This window comes from Nannospalax galili, unplaced genomic scaffold (assembly GCF_000622305.1).
Source record: "Nannospalax galili isolate Female #2095 unplaced genomic scaffold, S.galili_v1.0 scaffold212, whole genome shotgun sequence".
Taxonomy (NCBI): domain Eukaryota; kingdom Metazoa; phylum Chordata; class Mammalia; order Rodentia; family Spalacidae; genus Nannospalax; species Nannospalax galili.
This window is the reverse complement of record NW_008333884.1, coordinates 3526226-3541565: the sequence shown is the minus strand read 5'-3', so window position 1 is coordinate 3541565 and position 15340 is coordinate 3526226. Positions and strand designations below refer to the sequence as shown.

General features: G+C 51.4%; 1 protein-coding gene across 2 annotated transcripts in view; it reads left to right on the top strand.

Annotated features, from left to right (window-relative positions):
• Nucleotides 1-2249: 2249 nt before the first annotated feature.
• Rtn4rl1 (reticulon 4 receptor like 1) overlaps nt 2250-15340 on the top strand; it is an 85445-nt gene continuing 72354 nt past the window's right edge. For both annotated transcript variants that reach the window (XM_029561448.1, XM_008828792.3), the window contains exon 1: nt 2250-2745. In XM_029561448.1, coding sequence (XP_029417308.1) covers nt 2733-2745 — 13 coding nt within the window. In that variant the 5' untranslated portion in view covers nt 2250-2732. The remainder of the gene's footprint in view (nt 2746-15340) is intronic.

Below are 15340 nucleotides of genomic sequence, written 5' to 3'. Positions count from 1 at the left end.
TTAGCTTTGTTCCATGGTGGAAAGATTACCACCAGCAGAGCAAGGGCATCTGTCCAACAGCTGTCTCATCCCTTAGGTCTTTTCCCTGATATGATCCATCCTCTTGTAACATTACTGCATAGCCTCTGTCCCAAATGAACAGCCATGCTCTCATTAGGAAGCCAGGTGATGCCTAGGAAAACTTCAGGGCAAAACAGGTGTGAAAGTATCTCCAAGACTTTGCAGTGCAGGACGCTGTGGTCTGCCATTCAGCTTGGACTGAGGTTATGTCCATCTGTCCCTGGGGGGGGGGCTCTCCCTTCCTGCATTACTCAGCAGTCTGAGTAATTACTGCCTGACAAGAAGGCAGGCTCAGTGTACACCTACCCCCATTACACCACAACACCCACTTACAGCCACCCCCATCCCTTGGCTGGACTCCAAGACAGCACCCAGCCCTCCTGAAGCCCAAAATAACTGCATCTCACACTCATGCCGCCCAACTTTGCCCAATATATTGGAGTTTGTGGAGCAAGGAGGGTCATGGGGAGGCGGCTTGGGGAGATGGAAAAAGGATTAACATACCCTGATTCAGGCCCACACTTCAACACTGATCTCCTGTGTGTTGCTGAGCAAGGTGTTCAACCTCTCTGGGCCTTAGATTCATGGGGGTCTTCCAAAGTTCTTAGTGCCCCAGTTTAGCTCTGGTGTCTGGCAGGGCTCAGAAGGGTATGGGGTCAGTGGAGGCTTGCAGCTATAGGGGACCAAGAGAAGAAATTCCTCACTTTGGGAAAACAAAGTGAGGAATGCTCCAAATAAGGCTACTTCTAAGCTTCAAACATCTGTATTTTCAGCCCTTCCTGGGTGTCCATTAGTTCTCCTAAACTCAGCCCTCAAGGCACCTTTTCAGATTAGCCCTTACACCCTTGCAGAACTAGCAGAGCCCCTTCCTACACCTTGTAACTGATGTTGCTGCCTTTGCTGATGACTTGAGTCTTCCTTATCTCATCGCATCTGCTTCTGGAAGTCCTGAAGCCTTGATCCTCAACTCAAAACTGGAACCTTGGGTTGCTGAGTGCTTGTGTTGAGTGCATGAACGATAATGGCTTTGGTTTTGAGCTATCATCCCAAGTTTTCCTTCACGGAGGACTTCTGTTAGATCTCTGCTTAGATGGTAGCTGCTTAAGACAGCTCCTCCACCCCACCTCACCCAATCCAGGCACCTCTCATGTCAACTCCAGAACAATACTGTTTTGTCTTTCTTGCAGGCGCTACCATCTCATCTGGATTTTACTCATTTGGTTCTATTAGAATGTAAACTCCAGGAAGAGAGGGACCTTACAGAGTGTAGCACACACAATAAACTCAAGTGTGTTAGAATGAATGACCTGGCCCACTCTTTCCCAGCTCAGAATCCTTCTTATCCCAGGCCAGTAGGGGGTGCCGGCCTCCATCCAGGACCTCTGCTGACTTGAACCTTTTCCACACTCGGCCCAAACGGCCCCAGCGGGACCGCTTTCGAAGGGGTGCCTCCTCCATGTTCCGAGACTCCTTGGCCGGGGCGGGGTCTGTTGTAGACCGATGGGGACCTGCGGTCCTCCAGCCCGAGAGAGCACACCTTAACCTCACATTAGTTCTCAATAGGATTTGAAACCGGACCTCCCCAATGCTTGCTGTCCCGCTTCTCTCCCCACAAAGAACAGTGAACTGGGACTCGGGATGGGGGACCAGCTGGTTCGCGGGAGCAGTTCCGGGCAGAGAACAATCGTCGGGTCCTGCAGGAGGAAGGGGCGTCGGTCAGGGAGGAGACTCAGCAAGGGTACTGGACTTGTGATCAGGACTCTGGGAGGGCGCACGCTTCCAGCCGCTTTTCCCGATGACCTCCAGCGGCGAAGGGCGAGCAGGCGGGGGCTGGGCTGCGGGTGCGTGCTCCGTGAAGCCTACGGGGGACCGGGGAGGGCGGTTCCAGTGGCCCGACGACCGGCCGGGCGCTGGGGCAGGTACTTGGACAGGCGCGGGCAGAGGATCTTTCCCGGGGGCAGGTGCAGCGAAAACACCTTGGGAGGCGGCGCCGCGCGGCTGAGCGCAGCTGCCCTGGGAATAGGACGGCGCTCCGCACCGCGAGCTGAGAGCACTTTCATAAATTTTGTATGGGAGGCGCTCTGTGAGCGGGGGCGGGGAGCGGAGCGGGAGGGAGGGAGCTGAGAGCGAGGGAGGAAGGGAGGGAGGAGGAAGAGAAGTGGGGGAAGCCGGGGGGAGGAAGGGAGGCGCCCCGCTTCGCGGATCGCTCGGTCCTGCAAACGCGCGCAGGGCGCTTTCCCCGGAGCGTGGCGGTGCGTGAGAGCGCCCTTTTGCAGCAGCCGCGGGGGCCACTGCCCGAGGGGGCGGAGAGGAGGGAGGCCTTGGCCGGCCGGCCAGGGGGCGGCGTCCCCCCTCAAAACCGCCTGCAAAGTGCTTGAGGCTGCAGAAGCAGGCCGCCGGCTCCGCGAAGCAAGCCGATCGCCCCAGGGCCGAGCGAGCGCACAGGGTTTGTTGGCAGCGCCGCGGTTGTCGGCGGGCGCCGGTGCCCTCGGCGCGGGGCTTGAGCTCCATTATGCCCCTGCGGGGCCGGGCTGCGGGGCACCAGCGGATCCCTGGCTTGCCCCCGCCTCGACGCGCACGGATTAGCTGCAGCTGGCGCCCAGGGATTTGAATCTGTACCCCAGGAGGGAGCGCGCCTAGGCCGACCTCGGAGCGGCGGCCCCGCGGCCAACATGCTTCGGAAAGGTGAGTTGGAACCGCAGAGGCAAGTTGGAGTTGGGTGCGCACCGGGCAGAGCCTGAAGCCCGGGAGCGGTGGAGGGCCGGGGAAACGAGTCCCGGAAACAGCCCCTCGCCCCTACACACACACCTGGTTGTCTTTGTCGGACGCACCCGCGGTAGGGCTGCTGCTGGAGCCCAGCTCCCGTCGGTGGCCTGTTGCGAGACATGGGATTTGCTCACTGGATCGAGTGGCCAGGCCTGGCGGGTTTGGCCCAAGGGGTCAAGTCCGAGACCTGAGTGAAAAGCCTTTAGTAAAAGGGGAGCTGGCCTCCTGGGAGCTTGGCTTTGCCATTATAAAGTTTTGCAGGCTCCATCCCCTGCGCGGACACCCGCCCCTGCCTTTGCTGCTTCAGCGCGACCAGGTTCAGCCGGCGCTCGGGTGCAGCCGGCGGTCAGGCACTGCGCGGCCCCGGCGAGCGCCCTAGCTGCCTAAGCGCCGCCCGGACGCGGACACCTTAAAAGCATCCTAGCTTTATCCCCCCGGGACGAGCTCTGAGTATCCAGTGTCGGAGGGTGGAGAGTGGCAAGCGCCAGAAGTCCGGTTTCTCAAACTTTCCTTTCGCCTGGATCGGAGGGACCCGATGGCGAAGGCCGTGCTGGCAGTGTGCGCGGCCCGAGCCAGGCTCAACTTGAGCAGCGCTGTCTCTGTGACCGCCTCACCCAGACTCCCTGGCAGCCCGAGCGCGGCAAAGTTGGCGCCAGCACCGGGGAAGTCCTGCCGCGCCCCCACGTGGTTGCTGCGATGGGTGCTGTCCCTCCGGCCCAGAAAGGGCAGGTGCCCACACGTGAGCCGCGGACCCAACACTCCGCAGCTCCAGCCTTTGAGTGCGTCTCTTTCCGCGCCTAGATACCAGAGTCCCGCTGGGACTCCCCCCTCCCCGCCCGCCCCGGTCCCTGGCTTCGACCGGGCGGCGGTGGAGCCAAGGTGCTAGCCGCTGGCAGCTCCCGCCCTGCGGGAGCCAGCTGAGGCGGGAGCTCAGGTAGCGGAGGGGCCTGATCCCTGCGATCCGCGCTCCAGCCTTAATCCGCCCCTGTTTCCATGGCAACAGACCGAGGTGTCGTAAGCACAGGATTCTGACCTCACAGCAGGATTGGGAAGGAGAAAACCGGCAGGGGGAGGTGGCGGTGGTGGGGAAAGCGGAGCCCGGAGATGGGCCGAGAGCAGTAGATGAGGAGTGATGTGAGAGACTCAGATAAGGAGGTCAGACAGGTGGGTGAAGAAGCCACGCCTTCGGTATGAGCAGGAACGGCTGAGTGGTGGTGCAGGTTCTGGCCAACTGTGGAGGCTTGTTTGCCCCATTGTGTAGGAATAGTCACAAACTTGTGTGTGACTTGCACCCTCCACGTGGGTCGGTGCAGTGCGAGGGGAGGGAAACGCTGCCTTTCACTGTGGTGTGGGAAAAGTCTCTGCGGTAGTTGAAGAAACCGCTTTACTGTTAACAGCCCAGTTCCTTTCCTGCAGAAACACACAGGAAATCATTTCAGCCACTCAGCAGTGCTGGCCAGTGTCTGCACAGAGAAGGTGCTTTTTACAACTCGGAGGACAGCGGAGTTATGAGAAGCTTGGGCCTGGAGCATGTAGACTCGCCCTAGTGGAGAAGGCTTCCCAGGCAGGTTTAAAAGGCTGCCATGTCTGGGCTGCAGGTCTGTGATGGAGATAATGGAGAAGAGCTGACATCTGTTTCCCGTTTGGTCTTTTGTCTTTTGGCACTTTACAGTATGAGCCACAAAGCAGCCCACACACTTTATTTGTGTGGTTTAGGTGCCAGGTGAGGGTAGAGGAGCCTCCAGGAGCTTTCTCCAATATCCTTACTAGCCAGAGGCCCAGCTTTAGATAAGCCCATTGCATTCTGGGGGATGTTCCCTGGGGAAGGCTCCTTACCCGGTTCAAGAGGTTCAAGAGGCAGCTACTGGAGGCTTAGTAGTCACATGTGTTTGCCACTTGTGCTGTTTTTCCCTTTCCTACACAAGGAAGGTTGGCTTGAGAGGTTCCATCAATTCAAGTTCCACTAGTTGAGGTTTGCACCTGAATTGAGAGAAGCAGATCAGAGAAGCCCATGCTGGGCCTGGGTGGGCTTTGGGTGGCCTGGAGCCTGGCCCTAGGATAGCTTGTGAGCAAATGACTTTTGTTTTGGTCCTTTCCCTGGGCAGTTTTCTCTCTGGGTTCCTGATCTGATACTTTGAATTTGTTTCTTCTGCACACACAAAGAGGATACTCAGATTCTCTGTGTGGATTCTAGGTGTGTGCAGAAAGCCAAAAATGTGCCTCAGGCTAATGCCAAGGGAGGTGGCCACCGAAGCTTCTGTTCATAGAATTGTTCCCAGAGGCTCCAAACTGCAATATCATAGGATGGGTTGAAGTGGTTGTTGCCTATCATGTGCAGAGCCCTACATGGTATCCTGGACCTGAGTGAGTTTAATAGTTTATTATTTGGAAAGAGCTTGAAGAAGGAAGAAAGTATCCTTTCTAGAGGAGGGGAAAAGACCTTAGACCATGAGAGTCTCTTTGATTTCCCATTGTCCAAGTAAAGCTATCCTGGTTTTGCTGTTTTGGGGGTTTGGGAGAATGTCTTCATCTCTTAATAAACGGACTCCATTGGCTACCACATCTGTGAACCAGAAGCACCCCAGTGGAATCTAGCTGCCGGCAGTGCTGGTATCTGGAAGCTTGGGCAGCTGCTCTGCCTGCATTTCCAATTCTTAGCCTACCCTGGCAGAAGCAGGGATGTAAAAAGCAAGGCTCTGGTCAAGAGAGATGAGAGGCATCAGGGCAAGTGAGGCCCGGAGCCATCCAGCATCATCCAGGAAGGAAGGACAGCCTGCTGGGGGCTTCTGCTGTGGCCAGCTTAAGGTCAGGATCTATGGTTTTCATTTTTAGAGCTATAAAAACAGAATGCAAATCAAGAGCCTCTGGGCTAATACAGAACCTTTCCTTAAAGTTTTGGTCTTGTTAAGCAAGGAAATAGAGTGCCAAATAGGCTTTGTTAAGTGGCAGTCTATTTAATAATTTAAAATTTTGTAGCTGTCTTTCATTAGAATTTATCTGTACATCAACCACAAAATCAGTCAAACACACTCATTTATAAGTTAATGTCATCCCTAAATAATTTAGCATGTGCTAGATTGAGGCCTGTAATCCAGGAAGATGCATTTTGTTCCCTCTGTTTCCATAGCTAGATGGACTGGCCTGGGTAGCAGAGATGGGCCTCTCCTTTGTGAGAAGAAGAGGAGCAGAGGGAGAAGGGAGAAAAGGATCCTGGTGCTATCAGGTGGTTGATAGATTTCATCCAGAGTTCCCTTAGTGATGGGAGGGTCTCCCCACAGCAAGTATGAACAGGCTCCATCTCTGTGTCTCTTTGAGAACAACCAGGACACGGAATTGTGTTAATATGACTCTTGTTAGCCTCAAGGGAGAGAAGCAAGAAGAACTCAAGGATGGCCAAGATACTCTTCTACTGTGGGAAGAGTGTGGAAGGGAAATGGGAGATCTTTTCTAGAGATGGCTGAGATATTTGACTTTTGTTTTCAGCCCAAATCCAGGTATAGAAATGGAATTTCAGTGTCTCCAGCACATTTTTGTCCCAATCTAGGAATGTAGCTTGGTAGAGCCAACCTCACCAAAATACTTCCTTTAACATTAACCCCTCAGGAGCCACCCCTCTCCTCATAGCTCCTAGTCCTTGCTTCAGAAAAGGGAAGCTAAGAGGAGAATTTTAGGGACCTCCAGGCAGAGAGGAGAGGCAGAGGAAGTTACTAAGTAAAGCCCATGCATGCATATTCTCATCAACAGCCAGAAGTAAGACAAGGACAGCGGTGAGCTCAGCCAACATAGTGTGCTTTCATCCAGTTTTTGTCATGACAACATGGGGTCAATTCCTTTCTAAAGAACTTTCAGGAGCATTTTTTATAGGGAAATTGTCCTGGACCCAAACTCCCAGCATGGACACTGCTTCTTCCACTGTAGGAATGAGCCCCAGATCTCCTGGGCTCTGCCCCATTTTCTAGCCCCCCAGCCCTCTAAGAGGGTACAACACCACTGTGGAGACCAGGTAGAGAACCATAGCAGATGTGTGCCTAGAGCCAGGAGAGGTTCTTGGCTGAGTTTGACAAGAGGAAGTCTCGTTAAGGAAAGGAAGGGAATGGTATTTGCCCCCTTTTCCTGAGGAGAGTTGATAGTAGATGGGGCCCAAATAGGAGGAGCCTGTTAGGTGAATCTACCTTCAAGCTCTGGACATATCTTTGGAATGGGGCCTAAGAAAGGCCAGGGCAGTTTGTGCTGATGAGATGAGGAGGAAGCAGGCATCTTGAAGGATGTCAAGAACGGGTCTGTTTGGTACCATCTGCAGTGAAGTAGTGGTTAAGGTTAAAGCAGAGAGGAGATGACAGGAAGGGAACAGATGGCCAAGGAAGCAAAATAGCTGGCAAAATGGGAACAAAGCCTCCAGGGACAGCAGGAGGCAGGACCTCAGCACTGAGTGCCGGAAACAGCCCTTTCCTTGGGGTACGATGACCAGGCCACCTTGGGCAGAAGGACTCAGGGAGCTAGTTGGGTATGATGCCACATGTCTGTAATCCAGCACTTAGGAGGCTGAGGCAGGAATATGGAGAGAAATGTCAACATAGTGAGAACCTCTCACACACAAAAACAAAACAAAACATAACTAAAAACAAGCTGAGCTCAGTGGTGTACACCTTTAATCACAGTGCTTAGGAGGCAGAGGCAGGCAGATCTCTGTGAGTTCAAGGCCAACTTGGTCTACATAGTGAATTCCAGACCAGCTGGGGCTACAGGGAGACCCTGTTTTTTCATACCTGATTTTATGTGGGCAAACTAGATGAGTTTAAAAAACACTGTCATAGTTTCGTTAAAGGAATGACACAGAAAGTACAGACAAAATGTCTTATTTGTTTTCTGGTATTGTTTGACCTCATAAAATATATGGAAAAATAATGTTGATGATGATGATCAAAATAATAATGATAATAATAATAATAATAATAATAATAAATGGCTAGGGATGTGGCTTAGTGATACAGCATTTATCTGAGTATGCACAGGCCCTGGATTTTATCACTAGCAATGTGGAAAAAAAGAAAAGAAAGAGAAAAAAAGGATAAAAAGAAAAATGAGTCAGGGACAGGAGTGATAGAGGGAGTCCTCAAGCTAGAACTCCCAGGCTAGGACCCAGGTGCAGGGCCATTCTTAGATGTTGATGAACAGGGGTGAGTTGGCTTAGTGTCCATCACTAGAGCCAGGTAAAGCTGTTAGGATCTCCAGAGCATGCTTGAAGAAGAAAGCTGGGAGGAGATTCAGATGCCATCTGGAAGTGGACAGAGGGAATGGATTATTCATCCTAATTTGCTTGGTTGGGTCCACTTGTGCTGTCCATGCACTAAAATAGCTGTTTATGTTTGCATAACACTGTGGGATAAGCAAAGTGCCTGATAGCATGTTATCTCCACAACTACCAAGCAAGATCCAACTATGCTTATTCTCACTTTAAAGATGAGAGTTCAGTGGTTAAGAGCACATACTACTCTTGGAGAGGACCTGAGTTTGGTTCCCAGAACCCACATCAGGCAGCTCAGAACCACCTGTAAGTCCAGCTCCAGGAGTTCTCTTCTTGCCTTTATGGGCACTCACACTACATGCACATACCCACACAGAGAAGCACACATATACATAATAAAGATGAAGAAACTGACACATAGCAGGTCCATGCAGTCTTTGGGCCTGCATCTCCCAGCTGGCTCACTGATGCACCAGACTGCAGTCCCAAGCCTGTCTGTAGAGCCCACACTCTTTCCTTGCTCTCCCAACCCCTAAGCTCCACTGTCTCACATGCCTATCTGTCTTGATTTCTATGACATTTGCTTTGTGGGGTGCTGTCTTAGTTTGCTTCTTCACTGCTGTGACAAAACACTCTGACCAGTACCAACTTGGGGAGGAAAGGGTTTATTTGTCTTACATCTCCCAGGTCGCACGCAGTTCATCAGGGAGCCCAAGGTAGGAACTCAGGGCAGGAACTTGGAGGCAGGAGCTGGAGCACAGGCCATGGAGGAACGCTGCTTACAGGCTTGCTCCCCTGGCTCCTGCTCAGCCTGCTTTCTTATGCAACACAGGCCCACCTGCCCAGGGGTGGCACCACCCACAGTGGGCTGGGCCCTCCCACATCACTCATCAAGAAGATGCCCCTCAGACATGGCCACAGGCCAGTCCAATAGAGGCAATTCCCTGATTGAGGCTCCCTCAACCCAGGTGTGTCAAGTTGACACTAACGCTATCCAGCACAGGTGCTGGGGGGATGCTGCTGAATCATTTGTGTGCTGGTCATTCCCATGCATTCCCTCCTGTGTTTTCCCCAGGAAGCCCCCTGGCTGGGACCCAGAACCCTGAGCCACTGTCTCATGTATTGTTTACTTAGTCCCCGTTGAGTCTGGGTAGACACACCTCTTTCCTCTGCTGCTGCTCTGGTTTCTTCATTGCCAGCAGAGATGGGAAAGTTAGCCTTCTTTTATGGCTCAGCCCTAGCCTGCCAGCCAGGACAGCACCTGCAGGACTCAGAGATTGTCCTGTGTCCTTCTAGCATAGCAGAACCCCATATGAAGAGAGGCAGAGTCTAGCTGAAATTGGGGGGCTTGGAAGAGAAATCCCACTTCAGAGTGGAGGCTTTCTGCTATTCCAGTGAGTCTGGCAGCATTTGGTCTAATAGATATAGCCGGTGCTTCCAAGCCTGTGATTACTGTCTCAGCAGTCAGAGAAGTTTGGAGACGAAACTTCAAACAGCTCCTGCTACCTGATTCACAAGAGTCACTCTGGGGGCCTCTGTGTTGGCACAGCAAGAGGGTTGGCACAATGCATTTGTGTGTGTGTGTGTGTGTGTGTGTGTGTGTGTCTGCAGAAACACCTGGTGAGCATGCAACAGGCTCCCAGAGTGTGCATACCAGAGGTCCGCTGTTGCAGAGCAGTATGTCCCAAGTGTCCTGGAGCAGATGTTGGCACCCACGCCCCCATCCACTAACATGGCTTGGTGCCATGGAAGGATGGTGAGCCACTTGTTCGGGGGCCCCAGGAGTGGGTGGGCCAATGCTGTGTGTACCACATGTTAAGGACAAAACTTGATGAGTGGGTGTGTGGCTCACCCTAGAAAGGGGTGGGTGGGCACGATTCATCACACGTCTGCCAGGGGATGGACCACTGCAACCCCCAGAAATGGGGCCTCTTGGCAGCTTACTGGCTCCTTTCCAGTCAGCGGTAGTGTTGTGGTGACAAGTCCATTAGTCTGCAGGAAACAGCAAAACTCTTTCCTGAGTCAGGAGAGAAGCTGGGCTCCCAGCTCTCAGCCCGTGGAGATGGTGTAAAAGTTTACTTCTGCCTCCAAATGATCAGGGTGGAGTTTACCATCTCTCTCTGGGCTCAAGAGCCAACTGATAGTGAAGGAGGCCTTTACATAGGCTTATGTAGAGAGATTCATGAGGCCCTAGGGGGAAAATTGGCATTCTTCTTACGATGATTTATTTATAGGGCACTTGGATGATGGGATATGGAGGCCAAGGTGCCTCCATTAGCAAGAAGCACACACAAGGCAGGAAGCCTTGCTCTGCCTTTGACATTTTGTGGGGCGACTCCTACCAGGGAGCTGCTTTTCCTTTTAGAAGGTTTTGCCTTTAATGTTCTATTCATGGGCTCTGTCTGGGCAAGCTGGGAGAAGGAAGGAGCATGTAGGGAGAAGGGCCAGAGACTGAGGCTGGGCAGCCTCACGGGAGACAAGGCCTGGGGAGGTCACTTAGTGGCCAGTGTGGGGGCAGCCTGGGCAGGCAGGATGCTGGAAGAGAGAGGCTCTGCTCTTGCACTGCAGATAGCTGCTTACTGCCACCTCTTATTGGCATGTGCTACATGTGACATGCTGCATGTTTACTTCTCTCTTTCTCTCTCTCTGTCTCTCTCTCCCTCCCTCCCTCTCTCACACACTCTCTCTCTCTCCACTGACCAGAGTCCTGTGGCAACTCATGGCTTTGGCCTTGCCACTCTTTTCTTTCTGGGGCTGTAGAAAGAACTGCTTCACAATTGGGAGTCCTGGGATTGGGCTAGAGATCATCTCTGTGGCTGTCTTACTTAGACCCTGGGCACATCTCTTCCTCTTTGAGCCTCAGTTTACCCATTTCTAATATGACTGGATTGATAATCTTCAAAATACTTTTCAGTAGTAAAACAATGTCTCTAAATGTTCTTCAGTGTCAGAGCCAGGATATATAACATAAACACATACAGGTAGGGGCCCTGGTCATGGGTGGGGGCCATGGTCACAGCTCAGAAGAAGCCCCCTCCTTTGACTTCCCTGCCTCCCCGCCTGCTCCTCCAGGTTAGAGACTTGGGAGTCCCTGTGATTCTCCCCTAGCAAGGATGTACATACCAGAAGGCCACCAGTGTGTTGACAAGGAGGACAGTCCCCAGGGTGTGGAGCTTAGATGCCTTCTCTTCAGTGGGTAGCTTATTTCCTTTCTTCAGGCCCTGTGACTGCCCGGCTCTTGCTCTCTCATTCTGGTTATCTACACTACCAGCCTTCATATTCCCACCCTCTAGCATTCCTCAAGCCAGACTTCTGCCTTTCTCTCTCTTAGTCTAACTCTCTTGTGGCTCTGGCTAGGTCCTATGTGGCCCTTGACTCTGTTGACCATACCATTCCTCCTGACTTCTCTTCCCACGGCTGCTTCCTGGCTCTCTCCCCTTCTGTCGCTGGTCCTTCTCAGTTTGCTTTGCCAGCTTTGCCTCCTTTGCCATCTTCCAATGTGGTGCTTCCCTGGTCTGTGCCTGGATCCTGTCTCCTCACATTCTTCTCTGACGGGATTCCAGAGCACCTGTGACTGTGATGGCTACTTACTGACCCCCCACATCCCGTTTCCAGAAAATATACTGCTTTTGATGCTTACAGTCATCTACCCAGCTAACCCTCAGATGCCCCCACTTGTTGCCTCCCTGGGCCCTCAAATCTAGTGTGCCCAGAGCTCCTACCCTTGTCTCTTGGCAAGCTGTTCTGTTCGAATTTCCCCCATCTTGGCATCTGGCACCATCTTTCTCCCATGTACACTAGCCTAAAACTGGAAGGTGATCCCCTCATGTCACCCCTCCCCATAGGCCATCACAGATCAGAGTCTTGCTCACCTTCCCTTGAGTCTCTCCACTCCTCTTCAGCTGCCTCCCTCCTCCTTACCTGCCTTCACATAATGCAGGCTTTTCACTGTGGCAAGATTCCACAGTGCTGTGTGCTCTTGTCACTCTCTCTCTTTATTTTTTCATCGCCATATTAAGATCGTACATATTTATGGGGTATCGTGTGATGTCCTGTCACTCACTTGCTTAAAAACCTTCAGTGAGTCTCTTCTCCTTCAGGGGATAGCCCAGACTTCCTAGCCTAGCTGTCAAGCCCTCCCACCTCACCCCACCCACACCTTAGCTTCCTCTCCTGACTCCCTTACTTTGAACTCTAAGCTCCAGGTCTGCTCGATCTATGTCGATTCTTCTGAATCATGTTCTCCCTTGTCTCTAAGGATTTGCACAAGTAAATCTGCCTAGACTACTACTTGCTGCCTCTTCCCCTGCACTTCTGTTCTTCAGGTGGCAACTTAAACATGCCTCTTCTGGGAACCCATCCCTGGACCAAAGAAGTCCTGTACCTCACCCCACTTTATAGCAATGACTTTTCAGTTGTCTATCTTCCCCACCAGGAGGTCAGTTCAGTTCCATGAGGATGCTGGTAGCTACCTTCCCCATTGCTTTTGTAAGCTCACTCTCTACTCTGCTGTCTGCCCTATAAGGTTGCCAGTTCAGCAATGGACTCCCACACCCCCTCACTTCCAGTTACGCTCAACCAGAGATGAGGTCACTATCTGTTCTCTGTATCCCTCCACCAAAAGTCACTCACAGGTTTTCCCAGAAGCACAGTCCACAAGGATTCAAGCAGGTAGTTTATATGGGAAGTGATGCTAGGAAATGCCAGGAGTCAAGTAGAGAGCTGACATGGAGAAGGCGGCCAGCAGGGTCTTCAACGCAGACCTGAGGAGAGAACTGACAAATGGAGGGACAAGAGACACGAGAAATGAGAGCAAGACAGGTGGTCTGATCAAGCTCTGAAAATTTTATTTTTCTGCATGCTATTTAGCCATCACAGGGAGGAAGCGTGTAAGGGGTGGGGAAATTCCAGGGGTGAGGTAATCTGGGGTGATAAGGGAAGTGTTGCTAAGGTTGCTTAGCCTCAGAGAAACCACCTGGTTTCTGAGAAATGGCTCTTTATCTAAACGATGCAGCTTGAGGTGGTTTAGAATTAGGCAACCGTTGGTTCCCGGCACCATGGTACACAGCTTCCCACTGTGGGCATCCAGAAGTTAAGCTTGCTGGAGAACTTAAGGGTATAGGCTAAGAGAACATACACCTCTGTTATCTCACTCAGAGGGAAGCCAGGGGAGCTGGTGTATTCACACCCCACCTCCCAGCATTTACCGGTCAAGCATGACTTCATTAGTGATATTAGTGTCCAGGCATTTTCGACCTGCTCTGGAGCTGAGCAAAGCCAGTTTCACTGCTAGAGAAAGCCCAAGGCAAAGCAGAGGGTTGGAGAGCAGGCTGCTGTGTGCTGAAACGGTGCAGGCTCAGTCTGTGGGAAGGCCCTGGCTGCATCTGCTGCCCAGTTCCTGCCAGCGCTGTTCTTTCTGTGTCTAAGTTCAGCAAAAGCTCCCTCCCTTTTCTTAGCCCCAGTGTGTGTGTCTCTTAGGGTTTCTCTACCTCTCTGTTCCTACCTTATAGACTCATCAAACTACTTAATCCAAAGATATTCTCTGTTTCTTACCAGGACCCAACTAAAACAACATGGGCACCAAGTAAAATGTAGCACAGTGGCATTCAGTAAGACACATTGAATCAATAAGGTAATGCATGTCTCCATGGGATGACTAGATAATGAATGCTGACTGAGTCTACACATAGGTTCAAATGCAAAAAACTTAGTAAGAGAACTTAATTTTCAGATTGTTTTGTAACTACAGAATTAAACCATGAAAGGGGGCTAGAGAGATAGCTCAGCAGTTAAGAGCACTTGTTGTCTAGAGGACCAGAGTTTGGTTCCCAATACCCATGTTAGACAACTCACAACTACCTGTAACTCCAGCTCCAGGGAATTCAATGCCTTCTTTCTGGCCTCTGTGACACCCATACACACAGCATACACACACACATGAATAAATAAAAATAAAAAAATCTTTAAAAAAAAATGTATAGCACTGGGTATGGTGGTGCACACCTTTAATTCCATTTGGGAGGAAGAGGTAGGCAAGTTTCTAGGAGTTCAAGGCCAGCCTGGTCTACAGAGTGAGTTCTAGGCCAGTCAAGACTATATAGTGAGACCCTGTCTCAAAAAACAACAACAACAACAAAAAAAAGAAAACAGAAAAAAAGAAAGAAATTTTAAAAGAAAGCCTGAAGGAATGACTCAGCAGTTAAGAGCACTGGCTGCTCTCCAGAGGACCCAGGTTCAATTCCCAGTACCCAAATGACAGCTAACACCCATCTGTGACTCTAGTTCCAGGAGATCTGAGGCCCTCTTCTGGGCCCCACAGACTGCATGACACGGTGTACTTACATACATGCAGACAAAACTCATACACATAAAATTAAAATAAATAATTTTTTTTCTAAAAACAAGGCCAGTCTGGTCTACATAGTGAATTCCAGGACAGCTGGGTCTACAAAGAGACCCTGTCTCAAAAAGACCAAAAAAAATAAAGTAAATAAATAAATAAATAAAAATAAAAATTAAGTGTCTTATAATGTAGCCCCAGCTAGCATGAAACTGGCTACGTAGACCAAGTTGGCCTCCAGTTCACAGAAAACAGCCTGCCTAAAGGCATGCCACACCACATCAATGTCCAACTCTTGAATAGTAGGGATTTCAGACACCTGGCCAACTTCAGAGCTTTTCAGAAAAAAAAGTTCCTGGAGCCAGGAGAAGCTGTAGGGTGGGAACACGGGCTGTTCCCTGTGCAAACACCCGCCCCCCCCAAAAAAAGACAAATAAAGCAAAACTAGGTCTTATTAGCTCCAAGTCACAGAGGAAGATTCAGAGGCTGGAGGAGTTGAATAGCTTGTGCAGGCCCAGGACTGCCACAGCCTCTCCTCCCAGGCTCAGAAAGACTGCTTCATCGACCTGAGAGACATCCAGCAGGGCAGGCTCTGCATGAGGGGTGGGGGATAGAAACCACACTCTCACTTGGAAAAATTTAGGTTTTAGACTTGGCAGATTTTTATAAAATTTGCACTATTGATTCTGTGGCAAATGAAAATCTCTGGCAGACACTCTGGGCTTCAGAGATCTGAACTGTTTAAATGAGGCTGGACCAAACAGGAGGAGGTAAAACTGCCATCTGAAGCTGAGCACAGGTGGTGCCTGGGGTGAGAAGACTGCTCCTTTGTTTTCTCGCCCATCTGTGAAAATGACTTGGTCCTTTGAACTGCTCCTCTCCTCTCCTCATAGGACAGCTCTAGGGTTGCCGCCGCCGCCGCCGCGCCC